The sequence below is a fragment of the Oncorhynchus masou genome, chromosome 12 (assembly GCF_036934945.1).
Source record: "Oncorhynchus masou masou isolate Uvic2021 chromosome 12, UVic_Omas_1.1, whole genome shotgun sequence".
Taxonomy (NCBI): domain Eukaryota; kingdom Metazoa; phylum Chordata; class Actinopteri; order Salmoniformes; family Salmonidae; genus Oncorhynchus; species Oncorhynchus masou.
The window spans coordinates 40,321,406-40,340,493 of NC_088223.1; the positions used below are offsets into that span (position 1 = coordinate 40,321,406).

The following is a 19,088-nucleotide window of genomic DNA, read 5'->3' on the forward strand; positions in this document are numbered from 1 at the left end:
ACACGGTGGCCCCTCAGCGGTGCGTGCTCAGTCCATTCCTGTACTCCCATTCCTGCACAGACAGGCACGACTCCAACACCATCAGTAGGTTTGCCGATGACACAACAGTTGTAAGCCTGATCACCGACAATGATGAGACAGCATATTGGGAGGTCAGAGACCTGACTGTGTGGTGCCAGGACAACAACCTCTCCCTCAACGTGATCAAGACTAAGCAGATGATTGTGGACTACAGGAAAAGGAGGACCGAGCACACCCCCATTCTCATCGACGGTGCTGTAGTGGGAGGTTGAGAGCTTCAAGTTCTTTGGTGTCCACATCACCAACAAACTAACACGGTCCAAGCACACCAATACAGTCGTGAAGAGGGCACGACAAAACCTATTCCCCCTCAGGAGACTGAAAAGATTTGGCATGGGTCCTCAGCTGCACCATCCCGACTGGTTGCATCACTGCCTGTGTAACGGATGTGAAACGGCTAGCTTAGTTAACGGTGCGCGCTAAATAGCGTTTCAATCGGTGACGTCACTTGCTCTGAGACCTTGAAGTAGTGGTTCTCCTTGCTCTGCAAGGACCGCAGCTTTTGTGGAGCGATGGGTAACGATGCTTTGTGGGTGTCAGTTGTTGATGTGTGCAGAGAGTCCCTGGTTCGCGCCCGGGTATGGGCGAGGGAACGGTCTAAAGTTATACTGTTACACCTGGTATGGCAACTGCTCGGCCACATCACTGGGGGCTAAGCTTCCTGCCATCTAGAACTTCTATACCAGGCGGTGTCAGAGGAAGGCCCTAAACATTGTTAAAGACTGCAGTCACCCTAGCCATAGACTGCAGTACTGGAGCACCAAGTCTAGGTCCAAGAGGTTTCTAAACAGCTTCTACCCCCAAGCCACCCATAAGACCGCTGAACATCTAATCAAATGTCTACCCAGACTATTGTATTTGCATTGCCACCTTCTACTCCACACTACCGCTACTCTTGTTATTATCTATGCATGAGTCACTTTAATAACTCTACCCACATGTATTACCTCAACTAACCGGTGCCCCCGCACATTACAGGCTCGTAAGTAAGCATTTCACTCTAAGGTCAAAACTTGTTGTAAATCGGCGCATGTGACAAAATGTGATTTGTTTTTTACACTAACGTTACACAATAGAATATGTAAGAACAGTCAGCCCTTGAATGCCATTTAACGTTATCTTGCAGAGTTGAAACAAGCTAGCTAACGTGACCTAGCAGGGATCGAAAGCTAGCTCGTTAACGTTACCCTTTCAAACCTGTGGTCTGGTTAGCCTGCTTGTTTGTAGCCAATGCCAGGAATCAAGCTAGTTAGCTTTCGTAGCGAATAATTTAGCCAATTTGGCTAGCTAACATCGGGAGTATGGGGTAACGTTAGTTGCAGCGTGGTGAGGGTGAAAATCTGCATAGCTAGATAGTTGTAGCAACATGACTTTCTACAATTTCTAGTTAGCAATTTGATAACAGTAATACTCTGGAGGCAGTGGAAACACAATTCGAGCAAGCCCAACCCCAATTGATTTCAACAGCTTTAGATACGGCTGTTTTTTCTCTAGAATTCGAACAGACATACGCTACATTTTTGGTTTGCGAAAAGGCCATACGCCTTAGACCGGATATATTATCGCACAAAACCGGATGTCCCAACCCGGAAACGAGAGAAAGGCCAACGAAGAAAGGGGCGGAGAATGCACGTTTACACGCACCACGTCAAATACGTCTAATTTCATTGGAAACATGTCGGCAGCTGTGAAAATGACCAAGGTAAAGAAATGTTCGTTTTATTTTCCTAGCTAGCTAATTTACAACGGCTATGTTGATTGAAAATTAGTCAGTTATTCAATACAGTTATTCAATACATCGAAGATCCATACACGAAATGCAAGTTATTTTGCTTGCATTGTCTTGTTTCTGGCATTCGGCGAGTATGAAGCCAGCCCCCGTAAACAATTAACGTAGCTAACTAGCTTGCCAGACACAGGTAGAAAAGGGCTCTGAAAGATTTAGGAAAAGGTCCACAATTAAACATTTATAGCAAATATTCCTACATTTTGCAGTACATTTTGTGGATATTGAGTGTCCAACATTTTCAATGGTACTGAAATGTTTCAACTTCAGTAGCTATCTAGTTGGCTCGTGCACAACGTTACAATAGGAAAAGTTCAATTTCTATGCTTGCGTGCATTTCAGTGTCACTCACTATAATTTCAACATTACCTCAGGAGATGACACTTCCAGCCATTATGGATGTTAAAATTGATCTTGTTACGGTTGTATTCATTCATTTATTCAGTATATTATTTGTAATGTGATCTGAAACTGTTGCACAAAAAAAAATAATTCCAGTGAGTGCCTCATGTGCTGCTCATATATTTTCCCAATGTTAGGAGTTTTCTGAGAATGATGCATCGGAAACCGTGCCTAAAGTGAGAGACTCAAGCCAGCCAGATGAAGGTATGGATGTAAATATTTGTTTACTGTAGATTTTCAAATATATACACATTTTTATTAGGGTTGTGCTGTGCATGTTGATGCAGAGGCTTTGAATGTATATCCCATTTAGCAGAGGCTTTGAATGTTTCCTAGGTGATGCAAGTACTGCCACAGCAGTGGTTGCGGAGGACACCGAGCCGATGGGTGGAATGCTGTCACAGTCGCTGTTCCAGGAGATTCAGGGGGATGGTTCGAAAAACGGGGAGGAGAGCGAACGACTATCAACAACATCCTCTTCTGTGTCCAGCAGAAACCTTGCAGGTATAAGATTGATCTATCTAGTGTCCATGGTTACAAGACTGAATTAACATTGATTTCATGTTTATCTTATTGTCAGTTCTCTCTCTCTTCCTTAGTTTTCATAGTCTGGTTTAACCTATGATTCCTTCATTTATTCCCCACTCACAGGACATGCAGCGAAGACCCTTCCATCCACATCCTCTTCACTCTCCTCCACTTCCACTTCCTCTCCACCTGGCAGAGCAAAGATGAGTGTTTTTGGTCCTGGAAGTAAAGCTCTCCTGCCCCATCCCTCATCCTCCTCTCCCCATCCCTCATCCTCCTCTCCCCATCCCTCATCCTCCTCTCCCCAGACAGCAAAGATACACCGTGCTCGCAAGACCATGAACAGACCTCCCCCAACACAGGTGAGTTTCCTAAGACGATGGCTGGTAGTAGCACTATATTCTTTAGAATAGCCATTTATATTGTGATATCAATCAAAAAGGGCATATCTTATGTTTGAGTTAGTATGTTGACAAGAAGAGTATTTTACCACTCAAGGTTTCTATTCCTGTCACATTAACCACTTCCTGACCATCTGATCCATAGAGGTTTTGCCTTTCAGGTGAGGTGCATTGAGTCTCCAATCGTGCCAGTCAACCCCACAGACCCCACGACCAGCTTCACGACAGACAGTGATACTGGTCAGTGTTGAAAAATTGCATACATTTAGACTGAGTTAAAGGAAAGATTAGCCCATTTTGAATGTTCTATATTATTTGTGCATCTCTGAGCGATGTTCTATCGATTCCCGGGTCATTTCATGTCTCTGAGTCATTCCCCATTCAAGCAGGCTGAAATATAGCTGGTACACCACTTTTTTTTCCCTCTGGGAATCGATAGAACGTCGCTCAGAGATGCACACACACAATATAAAATTCAAAATGGGTGAGTCTTTCCTTTAATGTTTGTGTAAGATTACTTACTGTTTAGTTTGAATTATGTCACATTAATTGTGTGTCTTTTACTCAGCGGCAGCAAAAAGGAGAAGGTTGGGCCAAGGTTTTGACTGTACACCTGAGAAGGCAGAGAGCGCTATAGGCACAGAGCAGAAGGTAAGGACGGGGAAGGGGTGTGTCAGTGCTTTCTAATAGCTTTGTGAAATAATAGTTGCTTATAATAGGTCTCATGTTGAGATATTAATTAAGGAGTGACCCTGACCTAACGTTGAGTTTTTCTTACTTGAATTTCAGGAAGATCGTGTACTCCGCGAGGCTGCGAGACGGCGTGATAGTTGGCTGGAGGACTTGGAGGAGGATGCAGATGAGGACGAGTTCCTTCTCTATAACCCCTATGCAAGAGACGACACGGATGCAGCCTATTCCGACAGCAAGGTCGGAGGCTAATATCAATGTAACTGATATGCTCACCACAGAATAAATATGATTATTGTGGCCACAACCCATTTGTCTATACACTTTAACAGGCAGCTCAACCAATTTTTAAATGAAATTAAACATGAATTTAGTTTGGCATGTTTTATCATCTCGATCAATGCCATTTAGTAAAATGGTCATGTAGTTTTCTTTATCAAAATCCCATATTTGTTTAAACACGCATTCAAAGATGGTTGAAAACCAGGAAGTGAACATGAGCAAAACTGAACCTTATTTATCACACATTTTTCTGTACTAATTGTGTATAAAATGGAAAATTACAACATTGTAAAATGTTGTTGACATCTAAAACAAAAGTAATTCAAATCATTTTAAAATTTTGTTTTACAATTTTAGGAACTCTTGAAAAATATGCTCTACCAGGTGGTGAGTTGCCTATTAAAGGAATGCTATAAAGTCAAATGGACAATGGCTAAATATTTTGGGATTTTTTTTGACTGTGCAAATACACAACTTATTTCAAATCCGTATCATTAATCACGGTCTGCCTGTTATTGTCAGTATGTTTCACAATATCATTCACTACGTCATTTTACTGATATTCAAAGCATTTGAACTGTAAATGCATTAATTTACATTCATTTTAATGTTAATATTTTGACACGTGTATGATATTTATTAATATTTGATATCAGTCCCCATTTTAACCGGGCCTATCGCCCATTAAAAGTAAATGAGGCAGACATAATGTAAATTCATGTATCATATTTTTTTTGATTATTTTAAAAGTATATGCAAATTCCTATACAAAATTTGTTTACTCTAATTGGGCAACTCAACCGGCTGGTTGAGAAGTTTGCGACGCTTTACCTATCAAAGTTTTAAGTCAGGCAAATAATTTTATTTCATTTATTGGCCTATGCTGAGGCTCAATACACATTTTGCAGAAAATATATTTTTCAGATATTTTTTGCTTTGCGTACCAGTTAGAGTTAATGCTGAATAGCCACAATTTAAAATAGTTACAAGGACACTGTTGCTGCTCTCTTTCCATATGTATATATTCCATTTGTTCCTTTTGCAGTCTGAAGATGGTAGAATAGAGGAAAGGCTACATGAAAGAGAGGCAGAGGAGTCTGGTAACATGACAGATCATGTGAGTAGTTGAACCCGTCCTGTGTTGGTAGTTACAATCATTTACCAGGCAGTTTTAGGTAACATGTGTTGCATTCAATTCCCTTTCTGGAACATAATGTCTATTTGGGCAAAGCAATGTTTCTCTGCCGGTCAACCAAACCCTCTTTGTCCACAGAGCTCTGAGTCGGACCCACAGAGGCAGGGCCAGAGGAACAAAGTGAGCAGCGATTCGCCATGGACTCGCCCAGGGCGGGGAAAAGGGAGAGAGAGAGTCGAAGGAGTAGAGGCAGGAAGAGGCGGGTGACAGGGAGATCTTCATTAGTTTGTATAAATAGTATTATCACCGGCACTATCATCACCACAGTGCCCTATTGCTGGTCATATTTATTTTCTGTTGTAACTCCCAGCAGTGTCGGCAGCATCTGCTCTAGGTGGGTCCCGCGAGTACACAGAGGTTGCCTTGGGCTCGCTGGACATCGCGGCTGCAGACAGCCTAACACGCTCACCTCACCACGGTGGGTAGATGGTGTTCACACCCAATATACAATCCACATGTCTTTATCCATGGACTCTCTGGGTCAAATCCTAGCTTCACGTATGCTTTCTGTAACTTTGACACAAATCTCCCATTGATGTCTTGTGAACACATGATTTGCGAACATAACTAAAGCCACGATATGGCTCTAAGTGAATAGCACTGATTATGTGCTACAGTACCATATAACACCGATGATGTTATCTGCATGCCTGTGTAGAAGGCAGTGATGGTGGGGAGACGGAGCGTCTGGAGGAGCTGCCTCTGTGCAGCTGCAGGATGGAAGCACCACGCGTAGACGGCACCAGCAGACGGCCCAACAGACTCTGCATGGCCACAGAGAGCGTCAATGGAGAGGTGTGTGTGTGGCTGGCTGGCTGTGCACTTGTTGCCTACATGAAGCTGTGTTTCACCTAGGATTCTTTTCAGCAGCGGTGGCAAAGTTAGTGTGAGGAGCTTGGTTTTGGGTGTGGCCAATGGTGCAGTCTCTGACTGAACGTTTTAGAGGCCGCGCTCTTGGCCGCACAGACAAAAAAAATTGCAGTTTAAAACAAATATCCTGCAATTTTGCCATGGAGTGAAGAGAATTTGCAGATTTTAAGCAAATTTCCTGCAATTCTTCACATTTTACCATGGCTTATGCCGTGTTCTTATGCTATCTAAGTGACTCAAACATTATTTTTTTTATTCACTTAAATCTATGGGGGCCCCATACCGTTACTTTTTTGGAATTTTAGATTCTCTCTGTTGGTTTAGTTTTTATTCTGTTGGTTGTTAATTCTCAGATAATATTTTATCTCCATTATCGTCTACTTATTTTTTACATCATATTTTTAGGAGTCGCTGCTAAATGAATATAGGCGATTAATCTCATTTAGAATCAACATATGACACTTCAATACTTACTTTCCCTTTCAATTTTTCTCTCTCCCTCTCTTTCACAGCTGGTGGGCTGTACCAATATCATTCTGAAGGGGGAGACCATGCGCCCGTCCAGTCGGGTTTCCCTCATGGTGCTATGCGAGAGCCATCGGTCACATATGGTCAAACATCACTGCTGCCCTGGATGTGGATACTTCTGTATCGCGGTGAGGTTTTGTGCCACCCCCACAATCACACATACTGTCTGAACTGGTTAGGTGAAAGAAAATTCCAAGTAGACATCCTCCATATTCTTTTCAAACTTAGCTTGTGTTTTCAGATCTGTAAAGATGGAGAGGAGACAGAGAGGGCACTGCAGACACTTGAGATGCATTATAAGTCTGCATGTACAGTATATGTTTGACCTGGCCTTAACCCACACACCCCTCCCTAACTGATCTCCCAGGGCACCTTCCTAGAGTGCTGTCCGGACCAGCGCATCGCCCACCGCTTCCACCGGGGCTGTGTGACAGTGCTGGGGGCTGGGAGGGGCAGGGGCATGGGCACGGGCATGCTCTTCTGCCCCCACTGTGGCGAGGATGCCTCGGAGGCCCAAGAGGTCACCATCCCCCCCTCAGCATCTGCGGTCACTGTGGTCACCACCTCAGCCTCCTCCACCACCACACCGTCCCTCCCATCTTCCATTCCCTCGGCCCTCTCCCTGGCGGCCTCCACGGGGGTGCTGAAGAACGGGAAGAGGCCAGAAGGCCCTATCAGGTGAGGATGGAGGCAGAAAGCGGGAAATGAAGATGTGGGATATGACTAAGTGTAGGATGCAGTATGATTTTTTTTCTACACTGCACTTCAGTCATTGGGTGCTTTTATTCTGCTTGTTGCATATTTGTGTATAATTGATTGATTTGAGCTTGTCTGTGATTCTGTATTATTTGATAACTATTCATGCGGAAATTATGGATATTCGCACTACCCTAATTGTCCCAGTCTTTTTTTTTTTACACACACTTTCTCGTCTCTATCCGTCAGTGCGAGGATGCGTGGGGTGGTAAAGAAGGACCCGGAGCAGCAGCCCCCCCAAGCCGCTGTGGCAGCCGGGCCTGTCAACGCAGCTCCCCCAGGGGAGGGGGGAGTGGACAGTGTGGGACCCTCCCTCTGTCTGCCCAATGGGAAGCCAATCTGTCCCAGTGCACTTCCCCCTGGGCCCAGTAGGGCAGCGCTGCAGAAGGCTATTCTCACCCAGGACACTGAGAGGTGATACAAAATAATGAAATAGATTAATAATGGTCTGTCTTTTAGAATAACAATTCTTTATTGCAAATCAATGATTGATGGGAATTGTTTACAGCTACACTTTAGCCCTGTTTAGATGCTTTGAAAATACATCCATCTTTCCTCCCCTTTTCTGAACTGACTGAATTGGGGAAATGTATTTAATGGTGTTGGATCAGTGGTTAGTCCAAGAAATAGCTGTGGGAGAGATGCATTTTACAGAGTCCTGACAGCCATAACATAGGAGCTGTTCTCACTTGGTGATTTATTGGTTGTGATTGGTTAGGAGGAAGAAGCTGAGGTTCCACCCCCGCCAGCTCTATCCAGCCGCCAAGCAGGGCGAGGTGCAGCGAGTTCTGCTCATGCTCAGTAAGTGTCATAAGGAATCTGTTCCTATTTTACTGTTAGGTAAAATAGACATTCCTGATTTGATTGCATATTTTGTCTAAAGGGGTTTGCTCTCCTCATCTCTCTTTCATCGGCTCTGGAAACTCATGTTACCACTGTTGTTTCACATAAGTCAAATCAAATGTTATTTGTCACATACACATGGTTAGCAGATGTTAATGCGAGTGTTGCGAAATGCTTGTGTTTCTAATTCCGACCATGCAGTAATATCTAACAAGTAATCTAACAATTTCACAACAACTACCTCATACACACAAGTGTAAAGGAATGAATAAGAATATGTACATAAAAATATATGAACGAGTGATGGTACAGAACGGCATAGGCAAGATGCAGTAGATGGTATAGAGTACAGTATATGCGATGAGTAATGTAGGGTATGTAAACATTATATAAAGTGACATTGTTTAAAGTGACTAGTGGTACATTTATTACATCCAATTATTAAAGTGGCTAGAGATTTGAGTCTGTAGGTAGGCAGCAGCCACTCAATGTTAGTGATGGCTGTTTAACAGTCTGATGGCCTTGAGATAGAAGCTGTTTTTCAGTCTCTCGGTCCCTGCTTTGATGCACCAGTACTGACCTCGCCTTCTGGATGATAGCGGGGTGAAAAGGCAGTGGCTCGGGTGGTTGTTGTCCTTGATGATCTTTATGGCCTTCCTGTGACACCTGGTGGTGTAGGTGTCCTGGAGGGCAGGTAGTTTGCCCCCGGTGATGCGTTGTGCAGACCTCACTACCCTCTGGAGAGCCTTGCGGTTATGGGCGGAGCAGTTGCCATACTAGGCGGTGATACAGGGTCATATGCAAGTGAATGAATGAGATGACATTGACTCCTACTGCTGCTAATAACCCCTCCACTCCACGTCCTCTCTATGTTTGGTACAGTGGAGGGCATAGACCCAGCCTACCAGGCTGAATCCCAGAACAGACGCTGTGCTCTCCACGTTGCAGCCCAGAGAGGCCTGCTGGAGGTCTGCTACATGCTGGTGCAGGTGAACAATCTTTTCACTTCAATTACAACTGCGTGGCAGTTTTCTGTTGCAAACGTTCTACTATGGTGTGCCCAAATGAATACGACCCTGCTTTTTATCGTTATGGTCAGTGATAAGTGACTCCTTTACATTTATTCACCCAAATATGGATCAGTGTCTCTCATACAGTTTTTATTCACCAGAGTGCTCAAATAAATGTCTCGTCTATTTACAGGCAGGCGCGAAACTGGACGTCCAAGACAAATCCATGAGGACCCCTCTCCTGGAGGCCATCGTTAACAACCATGTGGAAGTGACCAGGTACCTGGTCCAGAGTGGAGCCTGCGTCTATCACACTGTGAGTGTCTGGTAAACAGCCCCTGTACCAAAGCCGACCCGCTGACATTAGTAGTGGCTCTAATAACATGAGCCGTAAAGGACTTAAACCTGAAAGAACTTGATAATCACCTTGAGTCATCTCAGAAGTCAACAGGAGAATCTATTCTAGACTAATTGTAGCTTGGACCTGTAGGCGGTATGTTGATACAATCTTGATTGCGATCAAGTTATCCACTTCTGACCAATATTAAAATGAAAATTTCTTTGTCCGCCTCTCCTATTGTCTTCCTTCCCCCAAACTATTGTTTTTTTCCATTCTCTTTCCATCTCCCTTTCCTCAATGTTTCCCTCTGTTTTTCCTCTCTTCTCCCCCTCTTCTCTCCAGGAGGAAGATGGCTATACTGGTCTCCACCACGCAGCCAAACTGGGAAGTCTGGACATTGTCACCCTTTTGTTGGAGACGGGACAGGTGGACATCAACGCACAGGTGGGGAAGAGCGAGAGAGGAACACTCTTGGGCTCTAGACAGGGTGGCAACAACCAACAAGTCAGTGTGTGTTTTATCAGTCTGTGTCACTCTTTGTCATGTTCATTGACCACGTTGTCTTGTGTTCTGAGAATTTTTTAAAAATAATTTATTTCTCGATTCAGACTTCATGCACAGTTGATAATGTGATTATCTTTATTTGATATTAACTTTAAAACTATATATATCTTAAATGTTTAATTGTTTTTTATTATTATTTTTTTTTTACATATGCCAGAGTTTGTATCTAATTTCAAACTGTATGTTATGTTTCTCTGCACTGTAGTACTCCTTTATTTTGCGTAGCACTAACTTCTTCCTTTGTAGGTATAGTAATCATTCAATGTACTCAACAGATACTGTATCATGTGTCATTTGGTAGTGTTAGGTACCTGTAGTTCTTAATTAGTCAATAGACTCTGAGTTGTTACCAGCAGAATAAATCTGTATGTTTAATCTACCAGTTCCATGTAATGTACTGAACCATAGCACTTGTTTGGCTGTATTGGCTTGAGTACTATTGTATAGTCCAGTCCCCTAACCCTCTGTCAATGTGCTGTATCCCCCTTTCAGGATAGTGGAGGCTGGACTTCTATCATCTGGGCTGCAGAGCATAAGCACATCAATGTCATCAGAGCACTGCTTAACAGGGGAGCTGACGTCACCCTGAAGGACAAGGTTAGTCTTTCTGTCTTGGTATAACAACATATTGGCATACAATGGCCAAACTGATTTTGAAGGAAGGTATGTAGGATTTATAGGCACAAATCCTTGAAACGACAACATTTGCTTCTTTATTTAATGGTGTGGGTCATTTTGGTTATATGACTCAAATTCTTCTATATATATAATTTTTAATGTCCATTAATTTGTGATTGAAGTCTCCCTGGGATGTTAAAAATCTCTCCTCTCTCAATTAGGAGATGAATGTGTGTCTCCACTGGGCGTCCTTCGCAGGCTGTGTGGAGATAGCAGAGATGGTGCTGAATGCTGGCTGCCAGCTGTCCTCTGTCAACATGCACGGGGACACTCCCCTACACATTGCTTCCAGGGAGGGCTTCCTCGAGTGTGTCACGTGAGTTGCCCTATGGCCTGTCAATTGCATCCATCGGTCACTCCTATAGTGTCTCAGTTTGGAATAGAAGGAATTTGTCTGTAGATGCTAATCTGAAGCCAGTTGAGCATTTTACACCCCCCTGAGATTACCCTCCCCATACCCTAATCTGATCCTAGATCTGTGTTTAAGGGCAACTTTAGCACCTTTGTTTGTTTTGATTGCTTACCTCCTTCTCTCTACAGGCTTTTCCTCTCTAGGGGGGCAGACATTGACATCATGAACAGGGAGGGGGACACTCCTCTTTCTCTGGCGCGTTCTGATTCGCCCGTCTGGGTGTCACTCCAGATAAACCGGAAGCTGCGGAGAGGGATAGCCAATCGCATGCTTCGTACAGAGAAGATCATCAGCAGTGACGTAGCCCAGGGGTATGAGAACGTGCCTATCCCCTGTGTGAACGCAGTGGATGATGAGGGATGTCCCTCAGACTACAAGTACGTGTCCGAGAACTGTGAGACTTCAGCCATGAACATCGACCGCAACATCACGCACTTACAGGTACGTACATATGGTAACACCGCACACTTTTAGATGATCTATGATACTTATTATGATTGATCAGGCATGTGTTTTCCCTTTCTACAAACCTGTGTCTGTCCCTCAGCACTGCAGCTGCACAGATGACTGCTCCTCCAGCAACTGTCTGTGTGGACAGCTCAGTATCCGCTGCTGGTACGACAAGGTTAGTGACACATTATTTATTTTACATCCCACTTTATTTGGATTTTATAGTATTCAGCCGTTCTAGCTGTAAATGTTGTAGTTTTTAAAAATATATTTGAATAAGGAAACAAAATCTGGAACCTTGTAAAGATCCTGGGTTTTCAGAGAGCTTGCTTCTTCAAATTGTACATATCATCTTATTGAACTGTGGATAGTTTGTTAAACATAGATTATGTGTGATACAGTTTGTTGGACTTTCCAAATAAAGTGTATGTCCCTTTTTTGTCACCCATGATGAAATTGGGGAGGGGCCTGTGGATCTGTCTCCGTCTATCCATTTGTACGTTCGTCACACACGATATCTCAAACAGCAATGGCCCTATTTTGACAACTTGGGTGAATGATGAGTCTTGCCATAGAGATCCAGACTTTACAAAATTACACTGATTGGCCAGATGGTGGCGCAATAACCATAGATTGAAAATGGTAACATTGAAAGGGTCACGCCCTCACCCCTGACTGATCTGCACAAAACTTGATATGTGGCATCTGTGGACAAAGCAATATTTTCCAGACAAGTACCTAAAACAACATGGCTGCTATTGACCAATAAACATTCACGTGGGCGTGATCTGGCACACAAATGCATATGTCAGTCAAGGATATTCATATTGTAACAATACAATACCTGATACCTGGCTTTAAAAAAAGAGTTAAACTTGAACAGAATCCGGTTTCTTAATAAATCCTAACAAAAACGGAATAAACAGTTCTGTAAACTATATACTTACTTTAAATGATCGCTGTAATGGCATCAAGTATATTGAGAATGAACATTGGACTATATTATCAGACTCCTCTTTAAATTCGTACTTCCAGAATCCACATTTATTCACCTACAAACGATCAAGAAATCTATCAAACATGTTAAATCCAATGTGGTCAGAGAGAGAAAAGGGGCCTTCCTAAAATGTTGCTTCTCCGTTAGATCATGTCCCTCTTGTAGCACCATAACGAAACATAGTCATGTATAACTTGCACTACTAAAGGAGTTATTTATATGTTAGTGTTCTTGCAATAATATTTATTTTGGGAAAACATTGTGTCTTGAAAGTACACCTTAGAACATAAATCCACTATTAGACGTGTAGATATCACCTCGCCAATTGCGAGATACATAATTGCGTTGCGTCGTGATCTAAAAAGTTTGTCCACCATGTAGAGGTGATTTATGACAACAAATTACTCCAAAGAGAAGCCATGTGGGTATATAAATTAAATTCTGTTTCTCCACACGGTTTAAATTAAGAATTTAGATTTCACCTCCCTCCTTTAAATAAGCTACATTTAAACTGTTATGGACAGTGTTCTTGTATATCAGATTTTGCGTCACGTTTGAGTTGGCCCAACATATTTATGAACGGCTGTGCCTGATGTCTTTTGTGGTGGGCTGTCTCATGAATTGATATGATGTATTCAGGGTAGCAGACACCTGGTGCAGTTGATTCGTGAGTTTGTGCCCGCTCATATACCCTATAAATGTGTTTCTTTGACTAATTTGTATACCGGTAGAAAAGCCACTTCTCTGATTGTCAGATGAGTGGCAACCCTGATTTTAAAGCACCTGCTGCTCATTGGTTGTTCTTGACAAATTCTGTATTAAATTAAGATAATTGTATCTACACACTGAAGAAGGCTGTAAAGCCGAAACGTCTGTGTACGCTATCACTGATGCAGAGAAAATAATAATAAAAATGTAAAAAAAGAATGAAATAAGCTTTGTGACATTTGAGCACGAGCCCATTACACCTTTTTGTTTGTCTGAATTCGCTGGTTTTACGCACCAGACAAGCTTCTGAGAGGGTGATGGTTCTGTTTTGACGAATGTTGTGTCTGGCGTAAGAGATCCGGTATTTACAAATGTACACTGATTGACCCAAGGGGGGCACAGCATCATTCGTGGGGGATTACATGTGTTTTCTGTGTTTACCAGGACCACCGGTTGCTCCAGGAGTTCAATAAGATCGAACCGCCTCTCATATTTGAGTGTAACCTGGCGTGCTCCTGCTACCGCACCTGCAAGAACAGAGTGGTGCAGGCGGGGATCAAGTAAGAGCTGTGTTACTACACAACTGTACATATTGAAATTGAATTAGAACACTTGTGTATATACACAGTGCCTTCCCGAAAGTATTCATACATCCATGACTTATTCCACATTTTGTTATTACAGCCTGAATTCGAAGTGGGTAAAACATTTTTTTTTCTCACCATCTACACACAATACCCATAATGACAAGGAGAAAACAACATGATTATAGAAAGTTTTGCAAATTTATTAGAAATTGTATCCTGAAATCTCATTCACATAAGTATTACTACCCCTGAGTCAATACATTGTAGAAGCACATTTGGCTGTGATTACAGCTTTGAGAGTCTCCTTGTATATGTCTATCAGTGTTACACATCTGGATTTGGGATTTTTCTCCCAATGTTCCTTGCAGATTTTATCAAGCTCTGTTAAGTTAGATGGGGAGTGGTTTCCACCGGTCTAATGTCCATTGCTCGTGTTTCTTGGCCCAAGCAAGTCTCTTCTTCTTATTGGTGTCCTTTGGTGGTGGTTTCTTTTCAGCAATTTGACCATGAAGGCCTGATTCATGCAGTCTCCTCTGAACAGTTGTTGAGAGGTGTCTGTTACTTGAACTCTGAAGCATTTATTTGGGCTGCAATCTGAGGTGCAGTTAACGCTAATGAATTTATCCTCTGGAGCAGAGATAACTCTGGGTCTTTCTTTCCTCTGGCGGTCCTCATGAGAGCCAATTTCATCACAGCACTTGATGGTTTTTGCGACTGCACTTGAAGAAATGTTCAAAGTTCTTAATGCTCCACATTGATTGACCTTCATGTCTTAAAGTAATGATGCTGTAGTTTTTATTTGGTTATTTGAGCTTTTCTTGCCATAATATGGACTCTTTTGTATACCCACCCCCCAAATCAGTCACAACAACTGATTTGCTCAAAAGCATTAAGGAAAGAAATTCCACAAATGTACTTTTAACTTCTTGACGCACCCATCCCTTTAGCGGGATAATTTTCATCAACACCCACTGAATTGCAGCGTGCCAAATTCTAATTAAATTACTAAAAATATTTAATTTTCATGAAATCACAAGTGCAATATAGCAAAACACAGTTTAGCTTGTTAATCCACCTGTCATGTCAGATTTCAATAAAGCTTTTCGGAGAAAGCATAACAAGCGTTTATGTAAGAACATCTCTCTCCGTAGACAAAATATTAAACACTAGCAGCCAAGTAGATTGGTCTCGAAAGTCAGAAAAGCAATAGATTAAATCGCTTACCTTTGATCTTCGGATGTTTGCGCTCATGAGACTCCCAGTTACTCCCAGTTACACATAAAGATTATTTTTATGTCCAAAATACCTCCATTTGTTTGGCACGTTATGTTCAGAAATCCACAGGCTCGAGCAGTCACAACATCGCAGATGAAAATTCCAAATAGTATACATAATGTCCACAGAGACATGTCAAATGTTTTTTATAATCAATCCTCAGGTTGTTTTTAAAATATATAATCGATAATATATCAACCGGGACTGTCACTTTTTCAATAGGAGAGGGAGAGACAATGGGTGCCCCACTCTGTTGCACAAGCAAAACTCTGCGAACACCCAGCTATCCACTGACGCGATGTTATCTTTCTCGCTCATTTTTCAAAATAAAAGCCTGAAACTGTGTCTAAAGACTGACACCTTGAGGAAGCTGTAGGAAAAGGAATCTGGTTGATATCCCTTTTTAAATGAAGGCATCCCAATGGAACAGAGAGCTTTTGGGAAAAACAGCACTTCCAGGTTTGATTTTCCTCAGGTTTTTGCCTGCAATATCAGATCTGTTATACTCACAGACAATATTTTGACAGTTTTGGAAACTTTAGAGTGTTTTCTATCCTAATCTGACATTTTTTTTGCATATTCTAGTTTCTGGGCCTGAGAAATTGGCAGTTTCAAATGGGTACGTTTTTTTAGCCAAAAACGAAAATCCTGCCCCCTACACTCGAAGTTAAGAAGGCACACCTGTTAATTAAAATGCATTCCATGTGACTACCTCATGAAGCTGGTTGAGAGAATGCCAAGCGTGTGAAAAGCTGTCATCAAGGTGGCTACTTTGAAGAATCTCATAAAATATATATTTTTTGGTTACATGATTCCATGTGTTATTTCATGCGTCTTCACTATTATTCTACAATGTAGAAAATGATACAAATAAAGAAAAACCCTTGAATGGAGTAGGTGTCAACTTTTGACTGGTACTGTATATAAATGAGATATTTCTGTATATAATTGAATGAATTTGCTACAATTTCTAAAACCGTATTTTCACTGTCATTATGGGGTGTTGATGGGTGAGAAATCAATTTAATAAGTTTTGAATTCAGTCTGTATCACAGCAAAATGTGGAATAAGTCCAGGGGTATGAATACTGAAGGCACTGTATCTATGACTGTACCCTCATCTCTTACTCAAACACATACTTTGATTTGTCTTGTCAGTCTTTATGACGGTGGTGTTTTCGACGTCTTACATTGTCCCGTGTGGCTCAGTTGGTAGAGCATGGTGCTTGCAATGCTAGGGTTGTGTGTTTGATTCCCACGGGGGTAAGAAATATGTATGCACTCACTACTGTAAGCCACTCTGGATAACGGCGTTTGCTAAATGACTAAAATGCTAATCTTACTCTGGTCTGTGTCCTGATACAATATCACTTGTATACGTTCTCACTCTTAGGGTGCGTCTACAGTTGTACCGGACAGAGAAGATGGGATGGGGAGTACGGGCTCTACAGGACATTCCCCAAGGCAGCTTCATCTGCGAGTAAGTGTGTGCGTTTTGGTTATTCAAAGAAAATGTGTGTGTATAAAGGCAATTCGTAATCCAATTCCAAACTTGCCTTGAGGCCACAGGTGTGTTCCGATAGTGTAAAAACGAGCAAACATTTTATTTTCCATACAAAGGTAATTTCATAGGCTATATTCCATCGATGATCAAATTGATCAGATTTAAACGGTAAACACAAAGTATAGACTAATAACAGCTTTCTTAGTTCCAACTATTTGCATAGCAGTCAAAAAACTGTAAGTACTGCCATACATGAGGCCAAGTTGCCTTCTACTGCCAAAAACCTAAATAGGTAAAGGGAAGGGGAACATGAAAGGGAAAAAGGCTATAATGCTTTTAAATACCCATGAAAACCAAAAAAACATGTTCATCAATCATACTCATTAATTTATAATGCAATATGTATACTTATATTTCAAAAATATGTTTCTAAATGGAGCAAAACAATAAATATAGCACAAAGAAAATAGGATTTTGGCTCCAACAGTATGATTGGCTAATTTAATGTTTTGACAGTTTGTCAATTGGCTTGTTGATGAATGTAAGTAACATTTCTCTCCACACAGATATGTTGGAGAACTGATCTCTGATGCAGAGGCAGATGTAAGAGAAGATGACTCCTACCTCTTTGACCTGGACAATAAGGTACCTCATCTGTTTTTTTCTCTCATAGGATTACACATAAACAATAAAATATTTCAAATTAGATTTGTCACATGCGCCAAATACAACCGGTGTGGACTTTACCGTCATTTAGACAAGTAAAAAAAAAATGGACGACACTGATATTCCTATGCACCTTAATAAATCTCTCTCTCCTTCCCTCTAAAGGATGGGGAGGTGTACTGCATCGATGCCCGTTACTACGGTAACATCAGCCGCTTCATAAACCACCTGTGCGACCCTAACATCATCCCTGTGCGTGTATTCATGCTACACCAGGACCTGCGCTTCCCCCGCATTGCTTTCTTCAGTTCCAGAGACATCCTCACAGGACAGGAGCTAGGGTGAGAGGCTGCACCGCACACACACTGTGGATCTGAGCGCCAGACACAAAATGGAAGCCCGGTGGAGTGACTTTGATACTGCCTTAGGAAAGTTGAAACATGATTTGGCACCACTTTTTCAGGAACTGTAGCATCTATTCCGTGTATCACTTCTCTCGCACCAGAAATAAAATGACCTGAGTATATTGTTTATTCCACTAGGATTGTGATATTAACATGCATTGTAATTCCAGGCTGAGAATTGTATCAATGCTCTTTCTGTGTAAACAGGTTTGATTATGGAGACCGCTTCTGGGACATAAAGAGTAAATACTTCACCTGCCAGTGTGGATCAGAGAAATGCAAACACTCAGCGGAGGCCATCGCCTTGGAGCAGAACAGGCTCGCTCGACTGGAGGCCTGCCCAGAATCGGAGACTGACCCTGGGCTTGCCATGTTAGGACACTCCTAGGCTTCCCTGGGGCCTGTTGCGTGTATTTTTTTACAGTCACTTCATTTTGTACGAATTTGTGCATTTATTGTTTCAGTGTGGTAGACATCTTAACTTCTTCGATGTATGGGGTATAAGTGACTGGAAAAAAGGTGTCTTCTGTGTAAGACCCTTTCGTACAGTACAGTATTGCCATGAGATCAAGTTATGCTCACCACTTGCTGTGCCAAATACATACTGAATAATTCATTTCACAGTACTCCACCATGATAGTCTACTGCTGTGAAGCAGTTGAAGTTACCAACAGCTGACTTGTGTAGTAATGAAGTTATGCATATGTCTTTGTTTTTTTTAAAACAAAGTCCCTTTTGTTTTATGTTCTGTCATTTAATAAATGTGATTACAAATCGACTAATGGATCTTCATTTGTTTCAGCAGTGTCGCATTTCATACAACTCACTGAATATCAAGCAGCCGAGACAGTCCAGAGAATTGGTTGTTCTAATTTCTACATAGTTTGTAGAAACAGTTGAGATAATGTAACATTCCATCTGTACCTTAATTCTTTTTAGTTTGAACCTTTGCTCTGAACAGCACCTTAATCTGGTCTTGGACAAAGTTTTTGGGATGTGTTGTATAGGTGCCACTATCTGCGAGTCAACTCAACCATGCTTTCCTTTGCCCCAATTCATGGTTATTGCAAAGTCTTCTACAGCTCATGATGGGAAAGGGAGTATGAACTCTTCGCTTTTATAACTTCTCCAG

The 19,088-nt window shown here is 42.0% G+C and overlaps 1 protein-coding gene across 3 annotated transcripts; it reads left to right on the forward strand.

Annotated features, from left to right (window-relative positions):
- Positions 1-1,020: 1,020 nt before the first annotated feature.
- On the forward strand, positions 1,021-18,734 carry LOC135550074 (histone-lysine N-methyltransferase EHMT2-like). 3 transcript variants are annotated; one of them, XM_064980546.1, is made up of 27 exons: positions 1,021-1,063; positions 2,407-2,473; positions 2,606-2,773; positions 2,921-3,159; positions 3,360-3,438; positions 3,767-3,849; positions 3,988-4,128; positions 5,216-5,287; positions 5,444-5,564; positions 5,679-5,783; positions 6,024-6,160; positions 6,748-6,891; positions 7,131-7,441; positions 7,709-7,933; positions 8,238-8,320; positions 9,245-9,351; positions 9,566-9,688; positions 10,055-10,216; positions 10,769-10,873; positions 11,116-11,270; positions 11,495-11,807; positions 11,914-11,991; positions 13,966-14,081; positions 16,776-16,862; positions 17,453-17,531; positions 17,718-17,893; positions 18,164-18,734. In XM_064980546.1, exons 3-27 carry the CDS (start codon positions 2,653-2,655, stop codon positions 18,342-18,344), a joined length of 3,543 nt encoding a protein of 1,180 aa, XP_064836618.1. In that variant the 5' UTR covers positions 1,021-1,063; positions 2,407-2,473; positions 2,606-2,652; the 3' UTR covers positions 18,345-18,734. The 3 variants fall into 3 exon arrangements, with proteins under 3 accessions (XP_064836618.1, XP_064836616.1, XP_064836617.1); XM_064980544.1 differs by lacking the exon at positions 1,021-1,063 and adding an exon at positions 1,078-1,783; XM_064980545.1 differs by lacking the exon at positions 1,021-1,063 and adding an exon at positions 1,078-1,783 and having other exon boundaries at positions 10,055-10,156.
- Positions 18,735-19,088: the final 354 nt, after the last annotated feature.